This window comes from Anolis sagrei, chromosome 6 (genome assembly GCF_037176765.1).
Source record: "Anolis sagrei isolate rAnoSag1 chromosome 6, rAnoSag1.mat, whole genome shotgun sequence".
Classification (NCBI taxonomy): domain Eukaryota; kingdom Metazoa; phylum Chordata; class Lepidosauria; order Squamata; family Dactyloidae; genus Anolis; species Anolis sagrei.
Genome location: NC_090026.1, coordinates 10,925,601 through 10,939,733, shown reverse-complemented (window position 1 = coordinate 10,939,733; position 14,133 = coordinate 10,925,601). Strand labels below are relative to the sequence as shown.

The 14,133-nt window shown below is 44.1% G+C and overlaps 2 protein-coding genes across 3 annotated transcripts in view; one reads left to right on the top strand and one right to left on the bottom strand.

Annotated features, from left to right (window-relative positions):
* TOX4 (TOX high mobility group box family member 4) overlaps positions 1-2,278 on the top strand; it is a 20,933-nt gene extending 18,655 nt beyond the window's left edge. For both annotated transcript variants that reach the window (XM_060780064.2, XM_060780062.2), the window contains exon 9: positions 1,908-2,278. In XM_060780064.2, coding sequence (XP_060636047.1) covers positions 1,908-1,971 — 64 coding nt within the window. In that variant the 3' untranslated portion in view covers positions 1,972-2,278. The remainder of the gene's footprint in view (positions 1-1,907) is intronic.
* On the bottom strand, positions 1,631-14,133 carry METTL3 (methyltransferase 3, N6-adenosine-methyltransferase complex catalytic subunit). Its single transcript, XM_060780066.2, has 11 exons — positions 13,974-14,133; positions 11,217-11,419; positions 9,993-10,385; positions 9,540-9,715; positions 8,424-8,640; positions 8,031-8,218; positions 7,706-7,744; positions 5,860-5,968; positions 5,663-5,728; positions 5,435-5,547; positions 1,631-3,504 (listed from the first exon to the last, which is right to left on the bottom strand). The coding sequence occupies exons 1-11, from the start codon at positions 14,065-14,067 to the stop codon at positions 3,393-3,395; spliced, it is 1,710 nt and encodes a 569-aa protein (XP_060636049.2). The 5' UTR covers positions 14,068-14,133; the 3' UTR covers positions 1,631-3,392.

Here is a 14,133-nt window from a genome sequence, read left to right as displayed (position 1 = left end):
TATAAAAATGAACAAAATCTTTCTACTAGTATTAAAAAAACCTCTAAAATCAGGACAGTAAAGAAAACAATACTCAAAAGCAGGGGAATTCCAGACAATAAAAAGTCAGGCCCAACTAATCACCTCCCAACAAAGGATATCTCCCAGGCAGCAACCAGTCAAGCCTGGAAGCTGCAAGGCCATTAAATGCGAATCATGAACAAAACCTAGCTACCAGTATTAAAAACCCCTCTAAAATCAGGACATTAAAGAAAGAACAACACTCAAAAACAGGAGAATTCCACAAGAAACAGTCAGGCCCAGCTAATCACCTCCCAACAAAGGATATCTCCCAGGCAGCAACCAGCCAAGCCTGGAAGCCACAAGGCCACTAAATGCTAATCAAGGTGGCCAATTGCAACATTCACACCTACCTCAAACAGACAAGAGTTTTTTCTCCCACCCTGGACATTCCACAGATACATAAACCCCACTTGCCCAGTTTCCAACAGACCTCACAAACCTCTGAGGATGCCTGCCTTAGATGTGGGTGAAATGTCAGGAGAGAATGCTGCTGGAACATGGCCATACAACCATGAAAGCCTTCTGACAACACATGTTCTCAGACATTTCCATGCAATGCCATCACAGGGACAGCCTATGAGGAACACTGTCAGGGATGGGAAATCTGAAACAATCTAGATATAGATTGTTTCAGAGTTTCAGAATCAGACCTCACTACCTCTGAGGATGCTTGCCATAGATGCAGGCGAAACGTCAGGAGAGAATGCCTCTAGAACATGGCCATATAGCCCGAAAAAACCTACAACAACCCAGTGATTCCAGCCACGAAAGCCTTCGACAATACAATCGAGATATAGTTAAATAACAACTGCCTGATAAGCGCATAAATGCCTGTCCCTCTTTTATGGATTAGGGCAAGCTCTGGGAGCTGGGGAAGGATTGGAGACAGTCCATTTCTGGTTGTAATTCTAAATTATTGAGATTTAATCCAGCTCAGATATATTGGGAGTTTCTACTTGATTAGCCTTGAAGTGGCACAGTTTCACATCATTCCTTGGAAGGGAAAGACTGAGGCTTTAAATGTCTCTGCAAATTGAAAATCCAAAGAGATTCCAATTCTCCAAAAGTATCTAGTGCAGGCATGGGCAGACTTCGGCCCTCCAGGTGTTTTGGACTTCAGCTCCCACAATTCCTGGCCTCAGGCCCCTTCCTTTTCCCCCTCAGCTGCTTAAGCGGCCGAGGGGGGAAAGGAAAGGGCCTGAGGCCAGAAATTGTGGGAGTTGAAGTCCAAAACACCTGGAGGGCCGAGGTTTGCCCATGCCTGTTTTATACTGTGCCCTGCTACTTTGCCTTAGATGAAGGAAATACTATAAACATGAATGTTCCTATGGGACAGTGATGGGAAACTGCAGTAAGAGTTGAATACCGGCTGTTAGGAATTGTGGGAGTTGAAGTCCAAAACACCTGGAGGGCTGAAGTTTGTCCATACCTGTGCTCTGAAGCAGACTGTGATTATGATCTTGGACTCTGCGTAATACAAAACGTGGTCAACGTACATCCCACAGTCTGCGTTTGACCTCTGAGCCTCACATTAAAACCACATAAGCCCCCAATTTTTAAAAGAAAATTCAATTTTGAGGTGAATTTATTTACCACACAGAAAGCCCACCAATATGGGTGAAAATGCACAAAAATATGCTTACTCACTGCAGACATTCCAGAATTCCATTTTGTCCGCAAACTCCTCTGCTTTCCTGTATTATTTCCTCCCCATCAAATCCCATATTTTAGCAGTGGAGCCCTACATGTTTACGTCAGTGTGTCTCTATAAATTGCACAAAAAATGCCGTTTTTCTCTATGTCTAACTTGTCTCCTTTTTTCTGTCTCTTTCTCTCACTCACAGGGATGTCTTCCTAGCTTGGCTGGCCTCCCGCAATTCCAACAACAATGTTGTCTTTGTGAAATAACCTCCAGCCTTTTGGTTGGAGAGGAACAGAGAGCACGGCCGATTTTGCGTCCCAATGCGCACTTTTTCCTAAGGACGCCTAAAAATGGATACAAGAATCGCCATGCAACTTTGGGGCGGGAAGGGGACGTGGCGGAATTGTACACGAGTTGGAGACCCTCTGCAGGAGATGATTTCATTTTTGGGGGGTGGGAGGGAAAGGGTTGGATGCCACTGCAGCCGTCCCCCGTTATTTTTTTTCTATATATTATCCCTTGATATGTTTCTCTTGATGGAGTCGATTAAAAGCTGGACAAGGGATATTGGAAGCGGTCTGCTGTGTACTTCTTGGAAGAAAGATTGGAGAAAATAGTAATTCCTTCAGCATTAGAGAAATATTGGATTTTGAATGTCATTAAAGTATGAACCTGTATAAAGTATGGAGCCCCTGGTGGCGCAGTAGGTTGAGCTGCTGAAGTTGCTGACCGAAAAGTAAGCGGTTTGAATCCAGGGAGTGGGGTGAGCACCCACTGTTAGCCCCAGCTTTTGCCAACCTAGCAGTTTAAAAACATTCAAATGTGAGTAGATCAATAGGCACCACTCTGGCGGAAAGGTAACGGTGCTCCATGCAATCATGCCAGCCACATGACCTGGGAGGCGTCTATGGACAACGGCGGCTCTTTGGCTTAGAAATGGAGATGAGCACCAACCCTTAGAGTTGGACACGACTAGGCTTAAGTGTCAAGGGAAACCTTTACCTTATGAATCTATTTCCAAGGAAGATGAAAAGTAATCAAGATGAAGTGAAGAATCCTGGTCCCTACTGTAGGGATATTTTTTTGTGTCAAGAGCAACTTGAGGAACTGCAAGTCGCTCCTGGTGTGAGATAATTGGCTGTCTGCAAAGATGTTGCCCAGGAGACGCCCGAATGTTTTGATGTTTCACCATCCTTGTGGGAGGCTTCTCTCATGTTCCCGTATAGCAAGCTGGAGCTGACAGAAGGAGCTCATCTGTGCTCACCCTAGATTCGAACCTGCAACCTATCGGTCTTCAGTCCTGCCAGCACAAGGGTTTAACCCATTGCACCACCAAGAGCTCCATTGTAGGGATGGATAGCAAGGAATCGCCGCAAGAGAGGGTGGACTTCCTTTGGGTATAGCCTATGGATGGGAATAATGCATATGTCTCTCAGACTCAGAGGAGAATGAGAAAATTTTAGGGACTTCTGCTCCCTTAGGACCATCTACAAAAGGGGGGAGGAAGTTCATTTCTTCCAGAGGAACAACCATCTTGCTCCCGTTTCTTCTAAGTCTCAGTTATGGTGGGGAAAGAATCCATTTTATTTAAAAAAACTAAAGATTAGAATACACAGTCCTTGGCCTTTTTCTCTTCCTCTCAACATAACAGGTCGTGGTCCATAGCCTTGAGGCTTTCTCAGCCTTGTTACATGTTCTTAGGTTTTGAAATGATCCCATCAGGGTAACGCTGTTTGAACTGGGCCACGACATCCGGGTCCAACAAATGGATTCCATCAAGCTGGTTGCCAAGGGTGATCCTAGAAGAGGGAAAGGGCAGAGAAGTTGAGGACAGCTCCCAAATTTGTTGACACTGATGACAGAAAATATTGGTGTGCATGCGTACGTGTGTGTGCTTCTTACTGGCTTACGATCAGTGTTTCTCAACCTTCCTAATGCCGTGACCCCTTGATACAGTTCCTCATGTTGTGGTGACCCCCAACCATAACATTATTTTCATTGTTACTTCATAACTGTAATTTTGCTACTGTTATGAATTGTAATGTAAATATCCGATATGCAGGATGTATTTTCATTTACTGGACCAAATTTGGCACCAATACCCGATACACTCAAATTTGAATACTGGTGAGGTTGGGGCAGGAGTGATTAATTTTGTCATTTGGAGTTGTAGTTGCTGGGATTTATAGTTCACCTACAGTCAAAGAGCATTCTGAACACCAATGATGGAATTGAACCAAACTTGGCACACAGAACTCCCATGACCAACAGAAAATATTGGAAGGGGTTGGTGAGCATTGACTGAATTTGGAGTTGTAGTTCACCTACATCCAGAGAGCACTGTGGATTCAAACATTGATGGATCTGGACCAAAGTTGGCAGAAATACCCGATACCCCTTAATCTGAATACTGGTGGGATTGGAGGGGGGATTGATTTTGTCATGAATACTCAATATGCCCAAATGTGAACACTTGTGAAGTTTGACATTTGGGAGCTGTAGTTGGTGGGATTTATAATTCTTGACATTTGGGAGCTGTAGTTGGTGGGATTTATAGTTCTCCTACAATCAAACACCATTCTGAACCTCACCAACAGTAGAATTGGACCAAACTTCCCACACAGAACCCCCATGACCAACAGAAAATACTGTGTTTTCTGATGGTCTTTGGTGACTCCTCTGACACCCCCTTGTGACCCCCTCCCCAGGGGTCCCAATCCCCAAGTTGAGAAACACTGGCCTTGAAGATGAAAGATGGAGATTGTACCATGCAACCCTCAAAATACCTAGACCTGACAAGGTAACACTTTTAAGGTGAAAACTCACCACAAATACCACCTGGGGCAATTTTAGACTTTGAAAACATGCTTAAAAGTTAAAATCAGCTGCAAAACTCAGAGTTGCAGACCAGATGTTTCCAGGCGACCAATTTTCAGTCTAATATGCATTTGCACCACTCACAATGGGTGATGGTGGTGGTACTGGAACTGCTCATCCCTGTCTGAAATGGGATTAGACCAGTGGTTCTAAACCTGTTGTTCCCCAGTTGTTTTGGCCTACAACTCCCAGAAATCCCAGCCAGTTTACCAGCTATTAGGATTTCTGGGAGTTGAAAGCCAAAACATCTGAGGATCAATAGTGAGAACCACTGGATTAGAGAGATCTGGCCAATGTGGTGTTTATCCAAAGCTAATGGCAATTAGTCCTGATTGCCACAGGCAATTTGACAAACCTTGATCTGATAAAGCAGGTATTTGGAGGCAACCCAAGACCATTTACTTGTCTCTTGTCCCCCTTGTGACAGTATTGGGCCAAGAAATGAAGAAGAGATGCTGGCGGCCCATCATGTCCAGCAAGTTTCTTTTGAGCATTGCTGTTGTGTGCTTTCAAGTAATTTCTGACTTATGGCAACCCTATCATGGTGATTTCTGGGACGGAGAATGTGTGACTTGCCCCGGTCACTTAGTGGGTTTCCTCAGCTGAACATAAAACTCAAACCCTATTCTCTGGCATTTTCTCTCCATCCCAAATTGACCTCATGGGAAAACAATGCATAGGAGAGGCAAAAGAATGTGTCTTCAAATTGCAAAGTGAAGAAGGAAACCGATAGCTCTTGGTTCTAGCTTAGAACACTGCAAAATGAGGATTGTGGGCATTGTGTTCAGATTTCTAGTCCATTATTTGAACAATGGGTCAGAGTGGGACAACAGCATAGCAGAGAGTGCTTACCAGTTGGGCTGCACATTGTGTGGCCTTCCAAAGAGTTCGATCTTCCGGGTCCCCGGTGAAAGCCGTTCAATCATGCCATAGATCTCATCTGGTTTGTGGCTGGTAGAGCGAACCTGCAGGACAAAAGAAAGCATGTTTTCGTACAAAGTATGAGAAATGGAGGAATAAGAAAACTGCTTTTCACCACCCACGATTCTTCCTCTTGGTCAGAAAAAAGTCCTCTCTCACCTCAGCCACAATGACATCACAGTCAAGACCCCGGTTGAAGCCCTGTGGGTTTCCTTTAACCCCAACCTGTTGAATAGGCAAAAGAAAAAGACAGGTGGAGCAGCCAGTCTGGGTTCTTCCATCCCCCAGAGATAATGACGCCCTAAGGCCTGCCATCTTTTGCAAGAATCCTAACCCAGATTAGGTTCCTGAATTACCAAGCAATGCTCCTTTCCGTGGTTCAGCCAGTGGCCAGTGCGCCCCGTTCGGATAATGCGCTGGAGCTGGTTGGTTTTCACCCAGATGATTTCGTCCACCCGTTCATACCTTAGGGGTGACATTGGGGAAAACGATGAGGAAACGTGTTGAAAATAGCAACTTTCCACACCTCCACAAACTGTTTGTAAATGTATATAATTGTTAACCTATATTATATGTACATTTTGGTTTGACAGTTTGTACCTCTTTGGGGTAGACACAGCACTCCATTTTTGTTATACAGTTTGCATCAGACCTCAGTGGAGGTGGATGCATGTTGCTGTTTGGACTTTAGTAGAGAAGTATGACTTATGGTCTTCAGAGAGTACAGCTATACTTAAAGACTATGGACAATTGATTAAGTATCATACCCTGTGTACTCAAATACAGAGAAGAAACTACATGTTACCTAACTGAGCTCTAAATAAGAAATGTGCTGGTATGGTGAATAGATACAAGAAGTTTGCTAGTATACCTGAGATGTAATTTTTAAAGAAGACTACTTTGGTTTGTTGTCTCTTGGGTGCATGTTTTAACTAAGAATGTATATCATTTGGGCACTTGCAATTGCAAAGTCTACTTCAAAGAAACAACCATCCTCTGCTAACCAAATATATTTTTGTAGTGGCATGTCTTCATCCTTGGCAGTTTAAAGACATGGTTCTTCAGTTTAACAGCTGAGTTACCTGTGTGCCATTACATTAATATCTTGTTCAAAGAGTTAACTTCTAGTAAGGCCATGCTTTTCTTGACTAGTGGTTTTCAGAAGGCGGTCTCCACATGTTCATGGAGATTCAAACGGATGTGACATAATTTTTACCTTTTCAATAAGGTTATGGTGCACTTATTTCAATAGGTGATGGAATTTCCAATAAAACAAAAGAACCAATCAAGAAAGAAATCAAATGAGAGGGATGGACTATGTGTCCGTATTCTGCAAGTATCCTGCTGTGATAAAATGCCACAGGTACAGCAGCAGTGATAGTCTTTTTTTGGGCAGAGCCCTTATTTTTGCTCTCAGCAAGCCTCCATGCTTTTGGCACTAAGGAAGTGACATTGTGTTTCCCTTTGGCCAATTTCAGCCCAGGGGGAAGATGAATTTTACAGGCTGCAAATAATAATAATTATTATTAATAATAATAATAATAACTTTTTTTTGTGGGTTTTTTTCGGGCTATAGAGCCATGTTCTAGAGGCATTTCTCCTGACGTTTCGCCTGCATCTATGGCAAGCATCCTCAGAGGTGTGAGGTCTGTTGGAAGTAGGAAAAATGGGTTTATATATCTGTGGAATGGCTGGGGTGGGGCAAGGAGCTCTTCCCTGCTGCAGTTAGGTGTGAATGTTTAGCTGATCACCTTCATTAGCATTTGAAGGCCTGCCTGAGCCTGGGAAATCTGTTGCTGGGAGGTGTTAATCTGTGCCTGGTTTTTATTTATATCCCACCCCATCTCCCAATACGCGACCTGAAGCAGCTGACAACATAAAAGGCAAATATTCAATGCCAACAAGTACATACATATAGACATAACTTAACAGCATTTAAAATCCAATCACAACTAAACTAGACCAGTTTTTGCCCTTTCTTGGCAAAATATCATCCCAAAATTTAAAAGACAGGGCTGAAGAAATGGGGCTCGGGGTCTAAACTTTACTCTCTTGTCAATAAATGAATGGAAACGTAAGATGGTCCGAGATGGCAGATTTTTGTCTGTCTTTCTTCACCACCCTGAAAAAAATTGCCAATATAGTAGTATTCCAAGTAGGATCCTAGCTTCATATCCTTTGCATCCATCAGACAGTACTCACCCCCAAAGGTTGAGACACTCTCGGCCCAGTTCCATGGCTCTGAGGGGACAGAAAAAGAGAAAAGTAATGGTATGAATTGTTCTTGTTCCAAAACATCTGCTGAGCATATTTATTATTTATTTATTTACTCTATCCCGAAGGGGACTCAAGGCAACTATTCAATGCCTTTGGACAACAAACAGTTAGAATACACTTAAGTTAAAAAATTAAAATTAAATACCTAAATTACACTTCCCATTGACTGGGAAGTGTAGTTCAGGGGAAAAAAAATAGAGGTTCCACCTGTCATTCCCAGTCAGTCCAGGTTCCCCACTATGTGTCATACCGGCCAGTGACCCATAGAAAAAGAAAGCCTTCGTCCTGTAACACTGGGATGTTGAGCCGCCTCATCTCATCATCAGTGAGTGTCCCGTAAGGCAGTTCCATGTGGATGTCCCAGGGCGGGTCGGCCATCACCACGGCAAACTTGCCCAAGATGCTGACGTCCAGGTAGCGAATGTCACAGCAAATCCACTACCCACACAGAGAAGGAAAAAAAGGAAAAGCATTTTAGAACTGGGAGAAAGAATTCATGGCCATTTGGAACAGGTTTCATTGTAATTCTCAATACCCCAAACAGCACAGCCAATCAACAGTTATTATAGAGGTTTTCTATCCTCTGAGCCCAAAGAGTCCAATCTTAGAAACCTGGCCTTAACCATAACCCACATCTCAGTACCTGTGGGGGAAAGAGACGGTCTACACTGGAATCTCTCCCTACTGCTTGAGGCAAAGCCAGTTCTTGACCCGAGCTGAGTTCCCGCCCGCAGGGAGCATCCAAGTCAGCGCAGGCATCGATTTCGTAGTGCACGTATTTGCAGGTGTCCATGTGGAAACAAGTGTTCAGGAAGGAACAATCCCCCAAAGACTCATCCGTGTGCTTGTTTATGATGCGTCTAGAAATTTTTAAAAAATGTTGAATTGAGATTACAGGTAAAGCATCCCTTACCTGAAATGTTTGGGACCAGAAGTGTACGATACTTTCGATTTTGGGTTGCTGTGAGTTTTCCAGGCTGTATGGCCATGTTCCAGAAGCATTCTCTCCTGACGTTTCACCCACATCTATGGAAGGCATGCCTGCCATAGATGTGGGTGAAACGTCAGGAGAGAATGCTTCTGGAACATGGCCATACAGCCCGGAAAACTCACAGCAACCCAGTGATTCTGGCCATGAAAGCCTTCGACAACACTTTTGATTTTTTTCAGATTTCGGAATACTTGTATATACATAATAATAATAAACAATAAAACTTTATTTATATACCGCTCTATCTCCCTGGGAGGACTCAGGGCGGTTTCCAAGCAACAACATCAAAACATACCGAGTCACAACATGAACAAAAAATAACAGTAACAGAAACATAAGCATGGAATAATGAGATAGCAACATCTAAATAGAAAAATTGTTTATGTATATAATGAGTTATACACCTTACTCATAGTCTGAAGGCTAATTTTTAATAAATTTGTGCATAAACCAAAGTTTCTGTACATTGAACCACCAGAAAGCAAAGGTGTTATGCTCTCAGCTGCCATATAGACAATTTTGTAGTATTCCTAATTTCAGAATTTCAGATTAGTGATACTCAACCTGTACTGCTGTCTTATATCGCTTACCTTTTATATTGTATACTCATAATTTTCTAATGCTCTGTGCATAATAGTATCTGAATTTTATAAAATAATGGGAAAGCGAAGAAACAGGCAACTAAAATAGATTGGAGGGGGAACAAAGGCGGAGAAACAATGTCATCGCCACTGGAAAATAATTTCCGTGATCACTGGCCACACTTACCGGAAGTGAAGCTTCCGACAGGGCCGCTCAGCATCATTGGCCTTCATGCACTCTTCCTTGGTTCCATAGTCACAGAACTCTTGCACTTGGGCTCGGCCTCGTGAGCGGAACTTCTCCACAATTGACTGCTCTTTAGCTGTCGTTGTGTTCAGCAGCTCCAGGATCTCTTGACTCACCTGGGAAACAAGAACATTGAGCCCTGACTCGAGGAATATCTAAAGTCCCCTTCAGGGTTGAGAAGGGCAATATAAAAATACTGCAAATTAATAAATAAGTTTTGATTCTCACAACAATTAGGGTGGTATGTTTGGATGTGGCATACCATCCTTTCCCTACCTCTGATGTATAGACCCATCTTTTTACTGCAACTCCCAGAAATCTATAGCAAGCACAGCCAGTGAGCAGTGATTTGAGGAACTGTACTCCTAAAATCTCATCCTTGCCCGTTCCTACCTTCTTGCTCTGCTGCTCCTTCGTGGACTGCTGGCTCAGCAAGCTCTCAATCTCCAGATCCAGATCTGAGGCTTGCTTGCGTGATTTCTTGGGAGGCTCTCTGAGAGGCTCTGAGAGAGTCGAGATGGAAGGTGAGGCCCCTGCTGTGGAGATGGAAGCCCCGGTGTCTTGCTCTGCTCTTCTCTTCACCCCTCCAGACCCGGCGCCTTCCCCCGTTCCCTTCTTCTCAGCCACTGCACCCATCATGGCAGAGAGCTTAGAGTGGTCAGCATAGGTGACCAGCATGGGCTGGTCATCTTCCTGGAGGAGACCTCGTTTCACCTCTATCAGCTCCTGGGCAGCAAATTTCTGCAGCAGGCTCTCTACACTCTTCTGGGTGGCAGGGGACTCAGGCTGCATGGGGAAAGAATAAGACTGTCAATGGGGTATCTGAAATCAAATCATCAGTCAATGACAGATGGGAGCTTCCTTTTGTTAGTGGGGGCCGGACAATATGTTTTTTGTCCAGAATGCCATGGAGCTATCCAACGTGCTGACCTGAATGCCTCACTTGGGATACAAGTTTCTTTCAACTTCTGACTACAACCCAGAATGGACTTGTTACCCCACTGAAAAACTGTTCCTGCACTGTGATTGCCTGGAGGCTTATAATCTAACTTCAGTACCTTGGACAACTCCTTAAAATTTCTAGACCAATGGTGTCCAACCTTTGGTCCCCCATATTTTTTTTACTTTAGCTCCCAGAATTTCCGAACATAGGGAAAGCTGGCCAGGGCTTCTGGGAGTTGGGAGTCCCAAATACTTGGAGGACCAAATGTTGGATACCATTGTTCTAAACTAAAATCTAAAATGGATTCATTGCCCTAGAAATGTGTCTGAATTGCAGCTTCCAACATCCCAGTGAGGTGAGCCAATATCTTGAAGATTACATGATTCTTACCTCTTTTGAGGTTATAGTTACATTTGCGGGTTTAGCTTTTGAAGATCCAATTATTAACTTCTCTTTAGGAATCTCTAGTACTCCAGTGTGGCTCTATGTCAACTGACACTCAACATAAAAGTCACATTGAAGGACCTATAGATTCCTAAGGAAGTGTCCTTTTATGGTTCTTTTATTTGCATTTTTTCACTTTCTCATGGGTCCTGCACCCCTAACCTCCACAAAAGGAGGCCTCAAGCAATGTTGCTGACAGGCCTCAAGCAATGTTGGTGCCTTGTTCTCACCGTTGAAATGGCAAGGCAGATGGACAAGGCATCTGTGGGCAACGCCAGTGCCAGATCCGAAAGGTGATGAAGGAGTTTCTTCTCAAGCTCAGGGTCTGTTACCAGATCCCCAGATTCAGTAGCAGTGCTGGGTGTGACAGACGAAGAGACCGGGCTGTCACTGCGGAAGGGAGGGCTGAGGGCCAGCTCTGGATTCCTGAGGTCTGGAAAGAGGATGGAAGAAGACACAATAGCACTGTCCATGCAAGAAACATTTTGTCATTTACTCCATTTCTGTTTCAACCTGCTGTCCTCACTTTATTCTTTCCTTGGCCTTCAGCCTTGTTTGACATTCAACCGGGCCAACTGGATTGGAATTCCCAGCAGCCTCATCCAACACCAGAGGCACTCCAAGTGGCCAGATACTGGTCAAAGGACATTTAATCAACTACCAAGCTTGCAAATTTTGTGTTTTGTCTGTTTGTTTGTTTTGTTCTGTTAGAAATGTAATACAATTGTCTGGTTGCCCCTGACACGATAAATAAATAAATCCAACACATACTATGGCTGAACTGGGAAGGACAGTCCAACAATACCCAGATGCCATGTGATTTCCATCCCTGGTACATTGTATTACCCATAGAAATCTTAGTCACATATTCCAAAATAAAAATGTGGAGGAAATCTGAGGTCATTTTTGGATTTAGAGCACCAAATGTATATCAAACTAGCACACAGTTTTATACAGTTTTTATGACCCTCAGTTTTGTTGGTTTCTCCAAACTTAGTGTACCTTCATCACCTTGTGAACTTATGCTGACTCCATGAATTTTATAGGGTCTTTTTTGTTAGCAGAGCATCCAAAAACACAAATAGAGTACTTATAATTGAGCATTCAGTTCACAGCTCACAGCAAGCAGAGCGTGAAGTGTTGTGGCCAGGAAAGAATTTAGAGTTTAGGAGGTAAGATGCAGAGTTCAATCTTTAAAGTTACAAAAGGTTTATTTACAAAAATGATAACTACATTTCTTAATAGTAAAGAACTCGTCTGAGCTACTCTCTAACTCCAACTGGATCTAGACACTAGACTCCTGCTGATGCAAGCCAAAATCCCATTGGCCTTTTTTGCCGCCGCATCACATTGTTGGCTCATGTTTAACTTGTTGTTCATGAGGACCCAAAGATCTGCAAGTCGCTTCTGGTGTGAGAGAATTGGCTGTCTGAGAGGATTTTGCCCAGATGTTTTACCATCCTGTGGGAGGCTTCTCTCATGTCTGACTTGGCCACTGTAGTCCGCTGTGGTTACATCCCGTATAAACTACTGCAACGCTCTCTACGTGGGGTTGCCTCTGAAGACTACTCGGAAGCTTAAAATGGTCCAACTGTCGGCAGCCAGGATGCTAACAGGAGCGGCTCTCAGGGAGCATACCATTTCTCTGTTGCGCCAGCTCCACTGACTGCCAATTTGCTACCGGGCACAATTCAAAGTGCTGGCTTTAGCCTTTAAAGCCCTAAACGGTTCTGGCCCGACCTATCTGTCCGAATGCATCTCCTCCTATGAACCAGTTAGGACGTTAAGATCGTCTGGGGAGGCCCTGCTCTCGATCCCGCTGGTTTCACAAGCACACCTGGCGGGGACGAGAGACAGGGCCTTCTCAGTAGTGGCCCCCCGGCTGTGGAACGCCCTTCCTACAGACATTAGATCGGCCCCCTCCTTATTGACATTCAGGAAGAGAGTGAAGACCTGGCTCTTCGAACAAGCTTTCAACTAAGCAGTGCAATTGATTGATTTCTGGAATATGGATTAATGGACAACGAGATCGGATGCTGATTCTATCGATGAGACGTGATGGATTGTTGTTTTCCTGTATTGTTGTATTGATGTTCTGATGTTAATTAATTGATTTAATTGTTTTAAATGATTAATGATTTTGTACTGTGTTGTTGATACTGGTTGTTAACCGCTCTGAGTCACCTGATGGCTGAGAAGAGCGGTATACAAGTGAAGCAAATAAATAAATAAATAAATGTCCCTGCACGAGAAGCTGGAGCTGACAGACAGGAACTCACCCTGCTCCCTGGATTCGGACTGCCGACCTTTCGGTCAGCAGAACTACATGGGAGTTGTAGTTTTGCAAGGCCTTCTGTGGCAAAGAGTGCTGGTGCCTCACCAAACTACAGCTCCCAAGATTACATATTATAGAGCCAAGGCAGAGAAAGTGGGGTCAAACTGCATTCATTCTACAGTGATTAACTGATGTCCAAAGCCCTGGAAAGCTAGAGGAGATTCCATCTGAACATGAGGAAGAACTTCCTGACTGTGAGAGTCGTTCAGCAGTGGAACTCTCTGCCCCGGAGTGTGGTGGAGGCTCCTTCTTTGGAAGCTTTTAAACAGAGGCTGGATGGGTTGTTGTAGGTTTTTCCGGGCTATATGGCCATGTTCTGGAGGCAATTTTTCTCCTGACGTTTCGCCTGCATCTATGGCAAGCATCCTCAGAGGTAGTGAGGTTGAGAGAGGTAGAGAGGCTGGATGGCCATCTGTCAGGGGTGATTTGAATGCAATAGTCCTGCTTCTTGGCTGAATGGGGTTGGATTGGATGGCCCAGGAGGTCTCTTCCAACTCTTTGATTCTATGATTCTCTCCATTTTACCTTCACCCCCTTTTCACACATACAAGCCCATAAATGGCCTTTGCTTTCCCATTCAAACCACCACAAAACCATTCCGGCCTTCATTATTATTATTATTATTATTATTATTGCTATTATTATATTTTACCCAGGGGTTCTTGCTTCCGCCTCCGCTGCAGCCGCTCCCGCAGCGAGTCCAGCTGCTTCTTGTGAGCCTGGATCGAGCTCCATGTGTCTGACATCTCCCCGGCCAGTACATCAGCCAGAAAGGCGTCTCAAATAGGCAACCGGAAGTCTCTCCCTGGGGG

Coding starts and splice junctions, on each gene's coding strand:
- METTL3 (XM_060780066.2), bottom strand. CDS start 14,067: ATGTCAGACACATGGAGCTCGATCCAGGCTCACAAGAAGCAGCTGGAC. Junction 8,219..8,423: donor ACCGTCTCTTTCCCCCACAG/GTACTGAGATGT, acceptor CTGTGTGGGTAG/TGGATTTGCTGTGACATTCG. Junction 5,729..5,859: donor ACGGAAAGGAGCATTGCTTG/GTAATTCAGGAA, acceptor CCTATTCAACAG/GTTGGGGTTAAAGGAAACCC.